The 19,002-nt window shown below is 37.8% G+C and overlaps 1 protein-coding gene across 5 annotated transcripts in view; it reads left to right on the top strand.

Moving 5' to 3' along the window:
* The window catches only part of SLC24A2 (solute carrier family 24 member 2), a 122,293-nt gene that overhangs the window by 63,072 nt on the left and 40,219 nt on the right, over positions 1–19,002 (top strand). For 4 of the 5 annotated variants that reach the window (XR_003526243.1, XR_003526244.1, XM_027634729.1 and 1 more), the window contains exon 5: positions 14,871–14,921. The exons of the other annotated variant lie outside the window; for it this stretch is intronic. Coding sequence is in view for 2 of the 4 variants with exons in the window: in XM_027634729.1 (XP_027490530.1) it covers positions 14,871–14,921 (51 nt within the window). In the remaining 2 variants the exon portion in view is untranslated. The remainder of the gene's footprint in view (positions 1–14,870; positions 14,922–19,002) is intronic. 5 annotated transcript variants of the gene reach the window in all.

Raw genomic sequence — 19,002 nt, 5'->3', positions numbered from 1 at the left:
CCTGCTTTGTAAAATATTCATTATTTATTTGGCTCTATATTTACCTACCAAACTCTCACCATGTTTTTGTACTTTAATCTACCTGTGTATAATGACATTGAACAACTGAATTGGTGTATAATTTTTATTTTAAGAGAGTTTTATCATACTAGCTAAGTAAGTTTTTTAAGCTAGTAGCATTTGTTACAAATTAAGAGATAGTATTTATTAAAAGTGTCTGAGAAGTGTAGTCCTTTGCTCTATAAACCCATAATTTGAGGGGATGTAAAAATGTAAAGGATCCTCTGGTACCTTCTCTGACCTGTGCAGCTTTCTCCACTTTCACATGCCCTTTCATACTCCAAAAGAAAACCCTCAACAGTCTTGAGTTTTGTGTAAGCAAATAAAATTCATATAATGAGTTTATATAATAATATAAATAATATAAAACTCTTGCACTCATGTAATGAATGACAATGGACCTGGTGCATGACCTGTGAGGTTAAAGGATTTCTTCCAAATCATTTGATGTGAGTATGGATCAGACTTGGAATAGCAAAAAGAAGTTCTGAGCATTTTTGGGTCCTATTTTGGTCAGCTTAGATTTCCTCAGTATTTCTGCCAGATAATGTCTTAGATCAATAGCTCAAAACCATTGCATCATTTGCTGTATTTGTTGGATTTGCAGAAAAAGAACAGTTTATGAGAACATTACAAAGTGCCATTCTCAAAGGAAGAAAGTTTGAAAGATGTATATCAAAGCTGACACATACACAGCAACTCTGGCACCCCCTGCTCTTGGGCATGCTCCTTCTGTCCTCCTCCCCCTCTCATTTCCTTTTTCCACATTTCACTAGCATATACTTCCTCATACTCCATCTCAATCACCTGCACTCACTTTCTTTCAGCCTCTTTCCATAAGATGGCTTCTTCAGAGTTTGCTCTCTTTCTGGACTGTTGGGTCCATTAGTCCTATTACTTCCTGATAGATGCCAACAGTCCTATGGCTGTCATAGCCAAGTGAACTGGATTTTCAATCTCTGGAAAAGCATTCATAAAGTCTGGGAGCTCTGTGCTTGACTCTTCATAGCTTCCAGATCAAATGTTGCCTTTAGAAGTTAAATTTCCAGTAGTTGCACTTTGCTGGGAGATCCAGCTTTTCTTTCTCTTTAAGTCAGTAATAAAGTTCACTGTTACATTCTCTTGAATAATTGCAAGGGAAATGGGGTCATAAAAGACAAGAGTGCTCTGTCATTTGTAGTTCTGTGGGCTTTGCAAGGCTGACAGAGAAGTCCCACCTGTGTTCTCTTGATAGCATAAGCAATACAGAATGTATAAACAGGCTGTGAGACTATTAAAGGTCAGCTTGACCTACACACTGTTATTATTGCATTAACATTCAATGTATTTATAGAAAACCAGCTCATCAAACTTACTTCTGAATAATTCATTTGTGAAGTCAGAACCAACCTCTACTGGAATTGAAAGCATCTTAAAAATGCATTTGATTGCAGGTAAGATAATATGAAATGAGAGAGTAAGATTTACCTTCCACAAAATGTGGATAAACAGAGCAATCCCAATATACAATTATACACTCGTGAACCTGTCCTTCCTTTTCCCTTCCCACACAAATGTTGTTTTGCATGGCTTGTGCCTGTCTTGTGAAAGCCAGCTTGTAAATGCTTCAGAATCCGTGGGCTTGCAAGATGTTCAGCCCACCTCTGACAGATGAGTAATATCTGAGATCAGTTGGAGCTGCTGGATATTTGGCACTTTGTATTCAGGCAGGTGTGCAGTAATGCTGTGGATTTAACAGTCTAGACAAGCAAGGCTTCTCTCCTTCAAAATCTTGGTCTCAGCATAAAGCTTCTAAGAAGATAAGAGTTCAGCCACTCTAACAGGCGAATGTGTAGGGTATTTGTTAATGGGACATGAACTTTACATTACAATTGAAAGCTCATCGTTCGCTAAAAATATAAATATCTGTATGATATTAGGTTTTTGTTTGCTTTTATCTTATTACAGAAATAATGACCCTGATACAGATCATTTCCTGAGGATTAAGATTAATGACTGCCTGTGCATCAGGCTATCATCAACTCCCAGCCAGTCACTAATCCCCAGGAAATCCTATGCTGTATTTGCCTCTGCTTAAGCACTGGTCTGGCAATCCAGCTGAGTAGTCAGCTGGTCTGTTCATAACAACATTACCCATATGAATAAGTTTGACATCATCCAACCTGCTGTGTTGGTCAGGCCCAAATCCAAAATCCAGGTAACTTGAACATAAATCATGGCAATCTTTGATCATTTCTGGCTGTTTTCTTCTGAGTCCTGTATCTCAGATACCTTTGTCCTGGTTTTGAAAGGGACATTCTTGGGTTATGAAAGTGCAGAATTTGCAAAGACCTCTTTACATTTTTTGATAGAAGAAGGCTGTTATGCAATGAAAGCAGTGCAAGGAAAAGCATGGGAAGTATTTTGCATGAAAGTGTCTGCTGTGCACAGTAATCCTATTTTCTCCCTACAAGATGTAGGTTACTTTGAAGGGTGATTCCTTCAGGATTGTGGAGGGAGCATTTTTTCTCTGGAGACTTCTATAGGTACTCTGTTGAAAAGGGAAGATACCAGTGGTAAAGTGAGGACTCAGAGCACCAGTGCTTTTCTTGCTTGGCTTTATCAGGGTACAGGAAGAATGACATTTTTTCATTATGGCACCCCATTTCTGCCTGCTGATAAGGTGCCACAGGCCAACCAAACATCTCTCACAAGTGAGAATTTAGCTAGCTGCTGACTTTCTTACTCCTGTGTGACAAGGCTATAACTCATGCAAATGCCATTCTCTGTGTGAAAATGAATGTGATATAAATCTCTGTCATGGCTCAGTCCCCAGTCAGAAGTAGGTATCTTTGGCAATTTTCTCCTATTTCCATTTTGTGGAAAATAGGATGTACTTCTGCAGATAAGGTATTGTTTATCTTATATTCTGCACTTTTTTTTTTAAATGTAAATATGGTGCATGTTATTCGTGGGAAAAGTAACTTTCTGTTACATAAAGCTGAGCTTACCATTCTGTCACTTTCTTCACTGAATGCAGAAAAATATAGTACTGTCACTGTTCTGACAAAAGAACGAAACCTGCATTCATGCTTCTCAGGCAAATAAAGACAAATGTGATCCTTAAAGTTTTTGACATAGTAGTGAATTATTTAGAATTTAGAATTACTTGCTAGATCTTTTTGTGTTCCTAGATACCCATCTTAAGATGGTATTAAGAATTTCCCAACTTTTTGATTCACCTAAACAGTTTTGCTTCTTTTGCTGATGCTCCTAGGGTTCTCTTCTTACATGTCATGAAAAATGTCAGCTTACCCCAAAGATAGCTGGCAGAGACTGCATAACCTTTGCCTGTCTGGTCACTCAGCAGGCTCCCAGCTTTGGTCTCATTTTGCAAAAACCTTGTTCTTCCAGTGGCCTTGATGAACTGCATCATCATGCCTGTGCTCACTGACATTGGAAACCTTGTTTGGCTGATACTGTTTATTTTTTATATCCTCAGAGAAGTAAGGCCAAGCAGCTCAGTTTACACCAACTCATGGGTAATGCTCAGCTCCTGCATTGCTGAAGTAACCTGAGCACTTCCACTTTCCTCAGCTAAAGAGTGTGGATCTTAAATGTATTTTCCAACCTTAACAATTCTTTGATTCTGTGATGCTGCAGGGCTCGAGTGCATTTCCTAGCACCAGGACAGAGAAGAAAGAAAGAATTCTCTCTTTGCAGCTTTTTAAGCACAACAGTATTTTATCTAACATGAGGAAATATACAAATCTAGGCCAAATTGATAAAAATAATTAGGTTATTAACTATCTCTGCTCCAAATCCTTCATCATTCTTGAGCATCCTCTGGGCATAGCTGTGGGCTTGCGAAGAATCTCAGCATTCTTTTTCTTGCACTCTTGTTCTTACATAGCTTGTAAAAGTCCTTGATTCCTCTTCGGGCCCACCAGGGAAAAACAGCCCTCTGAGCACAGTGCTTGGAGCATTTTGGTTTTCCTCTCTGCTGAAGACTGAAAAGTTATCAAGGGCCTTCTGTCAGAGAAGATGGGGGCTCCCTGCTAGGCTCACATAACAAATGAGTAGCTGTTAGTTATAATGTCTTCCCATTAACTCCATCCTATTATTTCAATCAGATATGAAAATGGGAAACCAATAAAAAGGACAATTAGGCTTACCTTCAATGTGCAGTGTCATGTCTTAGGCAGATAATCATACTCTATTTATGCAGCTAGCTTTCACAGAATTGGTGGGGTGGGTTTTTTTCATGTAGATTGGAAGGGACTTCTTGAGTTACAGAATTCAGCTAGTCCAATCCTCTGCTCAAGCAGGATCATCAACCCAAGCAGGTTGCCCGGGCCAGTTTCCAGTCGTGTTTTGAAAATCTCCACAAATGGAGACTCCACAGTCTTTCTGGGAGACTCATTTCAGTGTTTGCCCATCATCCCAGTGAAAGCTGTTTTCTTGTGTCCAGATGGAATTCTCTGGCTTTTAGTTTGCATCTAACTGGCACTTCTGAGGAAAGTCGTGTTCCCTTTACTTCTTTCTCTTTCATCAGGTATTTATACATGTGGGTAAGGTCTCCCTGAGCCTTCTCTCCTCTAGGCTGAACCGTCCTAGCTCTCTCAGCCTCTCCTCTTGTGAGGTATGCTCCAGTCCCTTAACGATCTTTGTGGCCCAGTCCTGGACTTGTTCTGGCGTGTCTACAACTGTCCTGTACTGTTGAGCCCAAGGCTAGTCCCAGCACCCAGATACGTCTCATGACTACTGGTGGAAGGAAAGTATCACCTCCCTTGACTGTTGGCAGTGCTTTCCCTAGTGGATCCAAGGGTGCTGTTAGTTGCCTTTACTTCAAGGGCACTTTCCCAGCTCAGCTTTCAGTGGTGTGATTCTATACACAGTCATTAGCAAGAAGAAAGCTTTTTCCTGTGGAAGATTTCAAACAGCTAAATGGGATAGGTGAAGCAATGAGGCGCATCACTCTCCGCAAGGTCTTCTTTCACCTTTCTGTATGCTTCAGCTAGAGATCACCAAAATTGTGTTCCTAATTTAGATGCCTGAGATTGTGTGATAAATGTAGATGAGATGAATATTTTTAAAAATATCTCCAATATCCAACTGAATTCAGAAACTGTAAGTAAAACACCCTGCACTGCCAGAGTTAGTAACAGCATAGATAGGGTAGAAACCTTTGGTTATGTGCATCTAAGGGCAGGTCTACTTAGATAGCCAGAGGCAGTTTTTTAGATATCCCAGTTAAAATCTGTCAGAAAGGTAAGAGAGGGAGAGAGAAATTATGTATCTGTTTTCCCCAGTATACTTTTGTAGGAGTAGCTAACGAAGAAGAAGAAAATACTAAAGCAATAATATTGTGGTCCTGCGCTATCCAGAGCCAAGATTAGTGTGCGTGTGAAAGGAATCACAAAGTCAAGCTGGAAAACCACTTGAAGCATGGTTGTTCTCTGTGGCAGGAATCAGTCACGTGAGTGTGTGTGATATGTGTGAAGATTAGAAACACTTGACCTGGCTGGAGAGCTCAGACTCAAGAGTCAGTCAAGAGTCTGTATATAGTTGTGAAGCAATAGTTATAGGAAAGTTCTCTCTGGACTAAAGTCTGTCTCACTTGAGTTCATTCACTGCAAATGGTGCAGAGTGACGATCCTTTTTCCACAAATGGTGACCCATTTGCCATATATCTTAAGACTTCAAAGCCAAAAGTGGATAGCAGTTGTATTTAAAAACTTCCAGATAACGCACGGAAGGTATAAATGTCACTGTAACAGCTGTGCAACCTGAGCTGTCTACCAAAACATATGGTTTTGGCATAGAGAAAATGATGTGTTAGCCTAATGAAGAGAATTTTATAATGAAGTTTTGGTTCAACTGATTTTTCTGTACATCAATCATAAATATATACTGACAGCTGAAGAAGTAGATTTTGATGTCTATATTATTTTACTGAGTGATTTAGCATAATGTCATGGTTTGAGAACCTCAAAATCCAATTCTGTAGTCCAAGCCCCCACCCACATCTCAGCCCAGTGTAAGATGTGTTTTCCAGGCACTACACAAGACTCAAAATGAGGGAAAGGGAATATATTACAATGACTGTACAAATAAATACTACAATACATTATATACAATCTTAGCTATCTCTACCATGACATATAAATATTTACAATGGATCAAATCTCTTCTCCCCTCCAAATAAAAGTCCAGGAGGGAAGAAGGAAAGATCTTTTCTAGTCTCAGAGCAGCAGTTCCATTGGGGCAGCACTCATCTATCCTCTTCTCATGCAGCAGCTGATAGCTGGATTTCTGCCAGCACACACGAGGGGTATCCAAGCCCCTCGGCCACTTGTCTTTCAAGCGAGGGTTTTCTTCCGTGGGCTACGTTCACCCAGGCAATGGTCGTTTCACCACTGTCATACCATGAAGCTCAGGGGTCTTCATGACCGTCTGTATCTTCAGGGGATCCAAACCCCTTTGCAGAGCTCCTGTGCTCTGCCTCTGTCCCGGTCCAACTTTCTAGGGCGCTTAGAACTTTTCAGCTTCTCTCTCCAGTGCTGTAGCACTCCAAGGCTCTTTCGAGTAAGAGTCTATCATCTTCCTCCTTTCTAGGAGGGGTCTTGAAGGAGTTTGGGGGTTTTATTCAGTTCTTACCTCAAACTCTGTCTCTCTGCTGCTGGCTCTCTTTCTCGGCTCTCCTTCCAGGAGCTCTCTCTTGCTGCATGCCATTTGCTGCTTGGTTCAGTTCTTATCTGTCCTGGCTCGCTGCCACCGTTTCTCTGGTCAGTACTGGTCTGCCGCTGCTTTCAGTATCTCTTCTGCGGTTCAGAGTGGAGAAACATCTCCTAGCTCATAGCTACAGACGCATAGTCCAGTTTAACACTGTTCCAAGTCTCTGTAGCCCCCCCCAGCTGGGGCTGCTGCTGTTTCTCCTCGTGGCTCCTACAACATGGCTACCTTCTAACACAACAACTTACAACTACCTTCTCTTCCATTCTGGTTGTGATATGTTTATATTTTGCAGAAGCATTCATTGGGTAAAACTTCAGAACTTCAATGGTCACCACCCCTTAGGGTTTTACCATAACTGTTTCCCCCCACCACACATACATACAGGAACTATTTCAGTCTTGTCATATTTGAGGGATGTTGATCTTGCTTGTTGTGTTAGTTTTTGCAACAATTTACTTCTGCATGCCCTGTTTCGTTGTTTTAACTAGAACCTACGCAAGCTGCTCACTACAGGCAAAACTCTTGTCTCTCTTCTCCGTGATATATTCCAGTCATGCCCTGTTCTTCAGACAGCATATTCTTCTTGAGTTTCCCTACCGAGTACTCAAGGAAGACATGAATATTTAAACAAAAGCTTGATCCCAGAGCAGGGTACAGCTGTCCTGACTATGTATTTACAAGCTTAATGGCTTTAGCTTCGTTTTAAGTTTCTTCCTAACTCAGAATTTTCTTGTTAAAAATATGAACTATAAAGAACATGAATAATTTATAAACATGTACAGTTCAGAGAATAGTAGTGGCTGTGAGGGGCTTTCCATTGAAGTTGGAAGTGGGAGATTTCCTTTTATACAGTTTGCACATGACAGATGACTTCATTCTCCACAGATTGGTTGGATTTTATGACTGGATAATGAGAGAAATGCATGCTGTTTCCTTTATTCTCCTCGGTCATGCTGAAAAACTGAACAACTGGAATTTACTTAGTTGAAGTTGTAGGTGTCTGGTACCCTACAGTCCCTAGCCCAACAGACACTCAGGAGAATCCTGATTCCATCAGAAGCAGTGGTAAAGCTCCCAGTATCATCAGTGTGATGAGATTTTCACTTCTACACCTTGGAATTCCTATTCTTTGAATATTTGAAAATTCTTTTAGGATAAATACCGTCTTCAAAGGCAGAAGGAATTGTGTTTGATCCAGGCTGGGTCAATTCTGTTATATATTGGTTGTCTTTAGGTGTTACTACATTCTGGAGAATGTATGGCTCTTATCTTCAAGAGTTTAATGGCAGATGGCACAAAGGTAACTTATGAGTGAAAATTCTCAGGAATAAGCACTTCCATGTTTTTCTAAAATTTAAGAAAAATAAAATCTCCTAAAAATACCAAAATCTGTATCTGACACATACTAATAATGTAAATTAGTTTCTACTCTATTGCATATGTTTGTAAATTACATGCCATTGATTGTCTCCTTAAAAATATTTGCTTTTCAACCCGTATCAACTAAAACCTTAACAAATTTCCTTTTGTTACCACAATTGAAAACAGTGGGTCATTTTGAAAGTTGCAGTAAGAGCAAAATAACAGGCAGATCTAGCTTTCAGGTTTTGCGACTAACCTGAGCTGCCCAGAACTCTACTGATATGATTGTATAAAATTTTAATTATATTTCTATTCACACTCCAATTTGATAAAATTGCAATAAACCAATTATATAAAAGCAGAAATCCCTAATAAGATTATTATCAGGAAAAAACTACGTACAGTAAAAAACAGGGTAAGAAAAGTGAGGAGACAGAACAGGAACAGCAGGCTTGCAATTAAAAGACAAGATGAAAGGTAACCATGTGTGTTTTTAGAGCTCAGATGCACAAAATAGTAAATAATTTAGTTACTTCTAATGTATTGCCTACTAGCCAAGTAACTGAGGGACTTCATTTATATTTTTTTTTTTAAAGAGTGTTAGTAAAACAGTACTGGTGATAGTATAATCAAAAAAGATGCAATTCTGAAATGCAATGCAATATTTTACAGTATTACTCAGATGCAAAAGAGGTCCTTTTGTATTTTTCACAGCAAGAGTTCAGTGGCAAAGCTTCCATTTTTGAAGAACTGGCAGTTGGAAGGTCTACAAGTAAAAATATGGGCTACAATATTTGATTATCTGGAGGTAGTAGGAGAAAAAGTATTTTGCTTTTTAAAAGAACATTTGTTTTTGCTCCTCTGCTTTCTGCAGTGATATTACATACAAACTCCCACAGTAGTTCCAGTCTATCCCAGATGGGATTTAAGTGCTCAGTAAGAAAGTTAAACGGTTCATGAAACCTATAAAAGGTGGGAGTCAGAATAAGATGAAACTCACTCAAAGAAAATTATTTCAAATAATTCTTGCTTTTTAAAATTCACAATTCCTGATAGTTTTCAGTGGATGGTATTTTTTTGTGTTTTGCTTCAAATAGTGGATGGCATTATCTTTCATTAAAGATCTGCAAGAGGTTAGGACTCTTATTTTATACTAGTAATGTTCATCTTCACTAGGTTTTTCACAAGTTTATAGCACTGAGAGATCTTTGTTCCTAATCTAACATCATTGATGAAACTGAATCAAGCTTTGATTCAAATTTACTTTGGTTAGCCACTACAATTTATTTAGCAAATCTTTTAAAGTATTCTCCTTTTTCTGTTTATGGATGAGACTCTGATCATCTAACGGAATTTTCTCAAGACCATGACCTCTAATTCCTTTGGCCTGTTTCCTTGGTCATCTTTTTAAAAAATACAAATGAAAAGAGGACATCCTGATAAGCATGATGCCAACAGTAAGTGCAAATTAGAGGTCATATCAGAAAAATGTAAAGGAGAAGAGTGGGTTATCAAAGTAATGTGTTTGATTGTCAGGAACTTGTTGATTTGCAGAATTATGTGTGCAACTTCTCACACAAAAATTCTCTTCAGTCTCAAATATTCAGTTAAGCTTTATAAGTTTACAATCTTTTCGTAATTATTTACTTGCTTTTAAGTTGAACTTCTTGGCTACATGCATATTCTCAATTTCATTATGAATTGAGCCCTTACTTTCTCATTTCACTTCTCTCTTATGTCTTAGATATTCAACCTTTTGGTATTTTGAATTTATGGATATGAAAACTCAGGAAAAAATATGTGGTCTCCATCTACTTGTTCCAGAATGCCTAAAAATTTCTTTTAAGCCAAGCTCCCAGTGATGCTGGTAAAGGATTATACCTTGACATCTTCACAACTGTGGAAGTCAAACACAAGGAGTGTCTAGTAAATGCAATGGTGGAATTGTACTAAAAATTCAGGGATTGTCACTAGTAGTTTTATTTTGAATAAAAGTTATATCAGCTTTGAAGCTGTTTAATTATTACATGAATTCTCATAGAAATATATTTTTTATGCAAAGTGAAAGTCTTACGCATGTCACAGAAATCCACAATGCGTTTCTTTTCTTTGAGAGTCTGACTTCGTATTTTTCATGAAGGGATACATAACCTTAGCAATGCAAGTTGCTATCTCTGAAATAGCTGTATGGCTTGTGAGTAGTTTGAGAAATTCCAAGACAGGCTCATTTCTGACATAGCTATGGACAACTGCAGTCTCTATCAGAGATCTCGGTCGCAGGAGAGCAAAGAGAAATATTGGCTCTGCTTTCGTTCTGTGGCAGGCTGGGGCTATACACTTAAAAGATAGAAATGAGTATTTCATCAAAGACTGTATGTACATTACTTAGTGAGTAAACACTGAAAATAAACTGACTAAATAGCTGTATTATTTAATAAAACTGTGGAATAGCATGGGTTGAAAGAGACTTTTAAAGGTTATCTAATCCAACCGCCTGGCAATGAGCTTCAACCACCTCTCTCTCTGGGCAAACTGTGCCAGTGTTTCCCCATTCTCCATACAAAAAATGTCTTTTTTATGTCTTGTCTGAATCTACCCTCTTCCTACCACAACAAGTCCTACTAAAAAGTTTGTCGCCATCTTTTATATAGTTTCCCTCTAGGTATTGACAGGCCGCTCCACAGTCTCCTCAGAGTCTTTTCTTTCACAGGTTGAACAAACCCAATGTTCTAAGCCAGTCTTCCTAGGAGAGGTGTTCCAAGCCTCTGACCATTTTTGTGGTCCTCCTCTGGACTTGTCCAATAGATCCATGCTCTTCTTGGGGGACACCAGAGCTGGTGCAGTACTCCAGGTGGGGTCTCACCACAGCAGGAGTAGAATCACCTCCTTTGACCTTCTGGCCACACTGCTTTTAATGCAGTCCAGACTACGAGTGACTTTCTGGACTGCAAGTGCACATTGCTGGGTTGTGTCCAGCTTCTCATTCACCAGCACCCTCAAGTCCTCCTCAGCAGGGCTGTTCTCAATCTGCTCATCCCTCAGCCTATACTGATATTGGTGGCTGCCCCAACGCAGGTGCAGCACCTTGCACTTTGTCCTATTAAACCTCATGAGATTCCGATAGGCCCACTTCTTGAGCTTGTCCAGGTCCCTCTGGATGGCATCCTGTCCTTCAGGTGTGTCAACAACACCACTCAACTTGGTGTCATTTACAAAACTTGCTCAGGGTGCACTTGATCCATTCATCTATGCCATTAATGAAGATATTAAATAATTAAATAACACTGGTCCCAAAACAGACCCCTGAGGGTCACCACTTGTCATGATGTCCATCAGGACTCTGAGCAGTTGACCGCTACCCTGTAGATGTGACTATCCAACCAGTTCCTTATTCACCCATCAAATTCATCTCTCTCCAATTTAGAGAGAAGGAGCTTGAAGGGACCTTGCAGAAGTCCGGATAAATGACATCTGTAGCCCTTCCTTTGTCCACTGTTGTAGTCACTCCACTGTAGGAGGCCACTGGATTGATCAGGCAGGACTTTCTCTTGTTGAAGCCATGCTGGCTGTCTTGAATGTAATTTGAAATCACAAATAATGTAGCCCCATTGACTAGCAACATTATTCTTTCTGTTTGCTTTGATGTGGTGTGACACCTACAAACACAGCAAAGAACAGTGGGTAATAAGGCAAATGTTGTTGTAATCTTTCAGGAATGTTCCACAGGATTACCAGGAACCTTCTGTTCTCTTATGGTGTAAAAATATGCAGAAGGGAACAAATTATTAAATGGCTCTCTAACTGTTGAGGATCAGCTGTTAAGCTGCATCTCTGCATCCTCTTTGTTTTATGCAACCAGTAGGGATGCAGATACTGGCTGTTATCCAGTCTGTCTGCTATGACCTCACCATGGGAGTTGCATAGCACATTCACAAAAATAGAATTGTTGAATTTGGGGATATTTTTTCAAGTACCCTTTATCACAATATTTTAGATTTTCAATTCCATTTAAAATAAGTTTATTTTAAAAGCTGTTAAATTTTTCCAAGACAGTATTTTTTAAAAAAATACTTCATTTTGAGTTTACTTAAATTCATATTGAACAGAATATGCCTTATTATAACAGCAAAACTCTAAACCAAACACCAAAGAGCGGATTTAGTCCAAACCTTACAGCAGAAGCCAGTGCAATATATTGGAGGCAGACTATAGGGAGGCAGACTTGTCATGCTGCTGAGCAGCACTGGCCCAAGTAATCTTGAAACCCACAAAGGTAATTCATGTGAATATGTACAGCTGATATTTTCTGGGGTCATTGTTGTGCATTGCAGTCAGTGGGCTGATGATTGTATAAAATGTTCCACTCTGAGTATAGGACCATAACCTTTGGATAATGTAACCTCACCAGCAGGATTAGAGTTTTCCAGGAAATAATTTTGCTAACTGCAGGAATTAACCTAGTTTAATCCTTGGTGTGTTGAATCACTGAAGTGCCCAAAACATGATAATCATCAGCAACATGCGTTGTCATTCGTCACCTTGTTTCTCTTCTTTTTTTGCTCTCTGTAAGGTCAGATTCACCTTTTTGTCTTTCCTGTTTGTCTTTCATCTCACTTCAGATGTAAGCAAATAATCTAAACATGAGAGCCAATATGTGATGTTTTGTTTTGTTTTGTTTTGTTTTTTACATTTGGAATCCACTAATTTTGTTGGTTTTCTCTGAAACCTCTTTTGCTTCATCCTTTAGGTCAGAAGCCTCATGTCTGATCTTCTGTTAATTTGGAAGTTTGTTCCTATGGTGCAACCTTCTTCTCTTTATGCAGCTCCTCTCTGTCAGTGTTGTCTTCCCCATGTACCTCTATTTCCTTTTTTAGACTCCTTTTAGCATCTCTTTTCCAGTCCTGTGCTCAATCTCCAGTGGAAGCCTCAGCCCGGGTTCTAGCAAAGTGAACCCCAGGCACATCAAGGCAGAGATAAGTGAGAACAAGTATAAGCAAAGGTGTTGGCTGATTAAACAAGACAAGTGGTTCCAAATGCTGTATGCAGTATTGAAGTTATTTGGGGCTCTTTCTGGGTAAGGAATTTAAATCTTTAGGACTAAGATCAAGATGGTAGAACAACAGCATCTTGTATGTACTAGCACCTACAAAGATTATGTTGCAACACTAAGAACATTTTTACAAAACAGTATATGCAGTATATGCAATCTATATTACTATAAAACAATATATCAAATTCTGTCTTTAAATTACATCTTTCTTTGCTTTAAGAGAGACTTAATGTCCCTGTTCTATGGGACACACGCACATACACTGCATTGTACAGCAAGAGTATGTGAATAATTGTAACTGTTTTTGACTAACTGTGAAAAATCGTTACAATCCAATCATAGTCATTAAAAAATCAGCAATTAGAATATCCTATATTTTTTAGTTACATGGCATATGGTGTTCTCTGTCTCTGCAAATGATTTAAGAAATGTTAATTTGGCATGTTCCAGTTTTTTGTTTAAAAAAGGGATCTTTCAAAAGGTTTGCATATGATCAGAGTATTTTTCAGTAAAAATCTAATAGCCAGGCCTCTACTGAAATCCACCTCTGTGAAAAATTGTTGAAAGATCATGAGGTGCATAAGCTAAAATCAGAATAATTGCATATCATCTTTACGTTTAATTGCTTAAACGTAAATATTCGTTTCGTAAATATGAAGAGAGAATATTTCCAAAGGAAAGAGCACTACCAAACTGTTAGGTACACATTTTTTAATGGTTATATTCTGTCAAAGGCTGGATGCTCAGATGCTCAGCTGTAAAATTTTAGGTAAAAACAATGAGTGAAATCATCCACAAATTCCTCAGCCAGATCATTTACAAATTCCTCCTTGGGCTTAATTTTTCATTGGCCTGTTTCGTAGACTTACATTATTTATTGTTGTTATACATATATTCACATATATGCCAAATTATAAGAAAAAAGCACTTCAAGAAAAGAAATGTAAAACAACATCTGCAGTAAAAAGGTGATTTCATGCAAGATTGTATCACGCACAAAAAAATAGTAGTAGCCATAAAGATCTGGAGATCTCTGCATTCCGTTCTTTTCTCTGCCCTGCTAGAATATAGTAATGCAATATATACAGATCAATTTAATGATACAATAAATGTAGGTCTGATATCACCTGATGAAGTAAGTACTTTTTTTCTGATTACACAAGTGACAAGAGAGTGCTTAAAGTAAGTAACCCGTCTAAAGCAAGCCAACATCAGCACTGGTAACAAAACAATGTTTGTGGGACAACATTATGAACAGTTTCTTAAGTTATGTGTTTTGAGACTGTTTTTTAAATTTTTATAAGAAGTAGTTGAATGTCTGACTTGGGGAATGACAAAAGAGCTTAGTTTGCAAAATTACTGGTGATTAGGTATTATCAAGGTTTATTATGTTTTCCCAAATGCAGAGGCACCAAATCAGCAATAACTGTGAAAAGGCTGCGTTTTAGATGTAAGATGATGGTTCTCCTACGTCTCACTAACAAGGTTAACATTTACCTAAAGTCAGTGACTTGTGAAATTTCTGGGAGGAAAGGCACTGCTATTTTTGTAACCTGTGTTTTGTTGTTCTGCAGTATGTTTTGCATAATCACTCGGAGTTTATGAAGCACATGCAAAAACATGTACATATCTTGAATGTCTGCTGTTCCTTATCTTTGTGTCTTTTACTGTGATATTGTAGAGCTTGGATCATATGGAAACCTAAAATATTATGACACAATGACTGAAGAAGGTAAGAAATATTTTAGAATTGTTTGTATCAGCTTTTTTTGAAGCCCCTTGAGCTTCTGTTATGTATTTAGTTTTTCCTTTGTTTTTCTTAGTCCTATTTTCAGTTTCTCCATTTTTGAATAACTCCTTTTTGCATGTCTTCATTGACGACGCAATCTGTTATGACTCTTTTTTAAGGTTTTTATTTTCAATTTTTCAGTTCTACTATTTCAGATAAGGAAATACAATGGAATGCTTTTAGTAAAGAACATACATGCAGAACCATACTCTCAAATTATGTGGTACTGAGTAATATAGATTGTAGATGCTTATTTGATGCCATGGTTTACAATGCATTCAAGAAGATTAATTAATTTATGGGTGTTTAAATCACTCAGAGAACAATTGCTAAGTGACTTCAGTTTACTGTATTATTCAAAAGTAATGAACAAACTTTAAAAACTAAGCATGCTTATTCCTGGAGTATGCTTAATTGCAATGCAAAAAATATGTGATTTTAAATCCTGATTCTAGCAATACAAGAAGGAAGTAATTAGGGCCTGAATCAGGGCTCAATGAAGTCTTGGGAAATTTTTCTGCTGACTCAAAAGCATTGTAGTTTTGTTATACTAATTCAGGAAAGCAGTTAAATGTGCACTAAATTTCCAACACATGCTTTTAGTCCTAGTGCAATCAGCATTTCTATAGTTTGGAATTATCCCTGAACTGAGACCTGATTGTCTGTAGGATCAAGGCCTCTTGTCCAGCTCTCTGATTATAATGCCAGACACATGTTTTCATTATGCTAAGTTTATAGTAATTAGTAGTATGTTTGCAGATGGGGATAAGTTTTAGCCCTGTAGAGAAGTTTAGCCACCTATTCCTACTTTTTTTTAATATTGGGAATTTGAGGCAAATAGTTCAATTTTCTGTTTTTGAATACACTATTAATAGACTAATCTTGAAGATTTTAAGAGAACCTTCATTACATGACTTAGTCTTAATAATTTCTTGGGTTGGAGTCGGAAGGATGGGAAGTAATAACTTCTATTTCCCATCTGCTGTATCTGTTGTTGATACACCAATATAACCATACTATTCTGGGGCTGTCTGTGGAAGACAATTCCTTTTACCTTTGTGCCTGTTGTTATAAGATGCTGTTTTCTCCTGAGGCAGGCCTCAGCTCATAGAGCAGTCTTGCCTCGCTGCCCTCCATTTTCCAGATTAAGTATCTAGTATATAGGGGTGGCACCAGTATAAGAAAAGATATCTGAGAGAAGATTTAACCAGGCAAACAGTGATGTCTATGTTGTTTAAATATACATCTGGAGAACCTGAAATGAGCCATTATCCTGGGCCACTCAGATACGGCTACCAGAGCTAAAGCTTTTGCAGTATGTTTCATCTCAGTCTTCATTACCATCAAGATGCAAAGTTAATTTCTCTTTGTAGCCTTAAACCTGGATATTTTAAGATTTCTAATTTCTATGGTGAAGTATTAAATCTACTATTTCAAAAGTAGCCTTCTGAAATTCATAAATATCTATTGACAATTACATGTATTTATTTGTGAGGAAACACCTATGAAATTATGATACATACATATATATCTATTATTACTGTACCTATGCAGAAGTAATGCTGTTAATATTCAATATCATCTCAGAAAGCACTTCTCATGAATAAATAATTCAGGACCATACTGTAGCAACAGCAAAAATCAGGAAGCAAAAACAAAAGGAAGCTCTTTGTCTTTAGAAATACTAACACAAGAGTCTACGATAGTTTACCTTCTCAAGAGCAACTATTTTCATCATTTTCACTTGTCTTTCATAGAGCAAGTAGTGAATAGTGTATCCCAGAAGTTGTATTTCGATCAAAGTGTGCTACATTTTGTACTTTGTGTTTTGATTTTCAGAAGTATAATCGCTATTACTGTGCATCACACTTATTTGAATTACCCCTTTTCTTCTTTCTCTTCCTTTTTAGACTGAGGTTTTTATATATTTTGTACAGCAACTTAGTCACAGGAACACATAAATCCAGTTACAAACCCACTGTTGTTTTTTTTTTTCTAATAAAGTACATCCTGAAGTCCAGGTCCTCAAGCCCTGAGTGGAGATAGAGAGTAATCTTTCTGTCCTCCAGTAGAGAAACAAAGGCTCATTTATTCTTGCTGCTATATCAGAACAATCAGGGACAAAAATTAATGATTAGGCTGCAACATGCAATTAGATACAGCCTAATGGCCAAGAGTAAATTTCTGAAGACTAACTATTTTCTCATCAAATCAAAGACTTTTCTGACCCAGGGAATTTGCAGTCTGCAATTTAGGCTGTAGTTAAAGGATTGGCTTTTTAATATATCCTTTATCAGAAGGAGAATCTCTGCCAACTGATGCCAGCTGGAGTTACTCATGCAAATCAAGGCATATCCACATTACACAATATTGATTTGGTTGTATATATTCAAATAAAACTAATTTAGTTTTAATTTACCTTCTTTGCTTATCACCTGGCCTTAATCTCCTCTTCCTTCCACCCCATTCTTTGCAAACCAAAATGAGCTGCAAAATCTGTTGGAGTTCAGCAAACCTAGATTAACTAAGAATTTTCTATAGCAATCTATTCTACTTTAGGTCCATGATATCAAGCATTTTCATGCACCTAAACTCTCACAGTAACAGCTACTATGAGAATTAGGTGGTCAAACCCATAGTACATAGGACTGTTAAAGAAGACTGAAAATAAATTATTCTAGAATTATAAACTACAACATTCCTGTGGATTATTTAATTACCCCAGCTAAAGATAAGGAAAAAGACATCAGAGAAGATCTGTGCCTAAGATTGACCTTAGTGGCTTTCTGAAAATTTGAATTACTTAGAAATATGCTCAACTGGTCATTTCTCCTGGTGGCTCTGTGCTTCTCCTTCTGTCAGCAAGTTTTGATTTGGTTTAAAGGAGGAAAATGGCCAAAAAAGGGAGGGAGAAAGCATAGCTCTGCTGTCTTTTTATATCTCACTGTCTTCATGCAGGCTAGTACTATTGCTTTCCTCAGTTTAATGTTTTTGATGGTCAATAATGTCTTTAAATCATTTCCTCTCACTTTTGTAACCTACACTGAGTGAACCAAATGGAAGGTAATGATATAAAGCAATGTAAACTGAACGATGCATGTACTGGGAAATAAAAATAAACCGAAATACATTTTCCATTTCAAATGTTGATGTTAATTTCCATGACAGTGACTTACAACTGTGCAACAGTGTCTTGAATGAAGTAGTGTAACTTACAATTGCTAAAAGTCAGTGTAAGAAATTCTTCCTAAAGATGGTGAGACGTCTTTGTAAATGTGAAAAAAATGGAGGACATATTCAATTAAGCTCATCTAAACCAGTGTGAATCTCTGTGGAGGCATTTTCTTTTCAGTTCAATAATGGCTAACCTTAACAGTTTCAAACAATCTCAAAACAAAATACTAGAATATCCTTATAGAATTCTGCATCATATTAATTAACTTTTAGAATTCCACCTTTAACTGAAAGGTTCTACAGCATCCTGGAGTAGTTGGATAGCTCCACAGACATTGGATGACATGGATGGCTCCACAGACATGTCTTAGAAAATGTCTCAGTTGCATCATCTTCACTGTTTGCAAAAAAGGGATTTGTGTATTTGGGGCATCACAAGCTGAATTCTCAAACACATGAAGCTGAGTTGGAGTCTGAAAGCACAATCCTTTAGCAAACTGACATTACATCAGGCACCTGTTAGTGTTTACACACATTCTTATGGATAAGCACTTTTTAAATGCCCCCAGTATTTCAAAAGAAGTTAGGAGCAGCCATGACTCTTAGCATTTTGACTTCAAATATTTGGAAATAATGATTTGCATTTTTTCTGGTTTTTCTTTCTCTTATCTGATATCCCAAACAATTCCTTTTCTTTCTTCCTTTTCTTTTTCTTTCTTCCTTCCTTTCTTTCTCTTTCTTTGCTTCTTTCTTCCTTCCTTCCTTCTTTCCTTCCTTCCTTCTCTCCCTCCCTTCCTTCTCTCTCTCCCTTCCTTCTCTTTAACCCTTTGTTTCTTCTTCCTCTTCTAAC

Source organism: Corapipo altera, unplaced genomic scaffold (genome assembly GCF_003945725.1).
Source record: "Corapipo altera isolate COAL_440 unplaced genomic scaffold, ASM394572v1 61411, whole genome shotgun sequence".
In the NCBI taxonomy this organism is placed as follows: Eukaryota; Metazoa; Chordata; class Aves; order Passeriformes; family Pipridae; genus Corapipo; species Corapipo altera.
The sequence above is the reverse complement of the archived record's forward strand: the minus strand, read 5'-3'. Positions and strand labels throughout refer to the sequence as shown.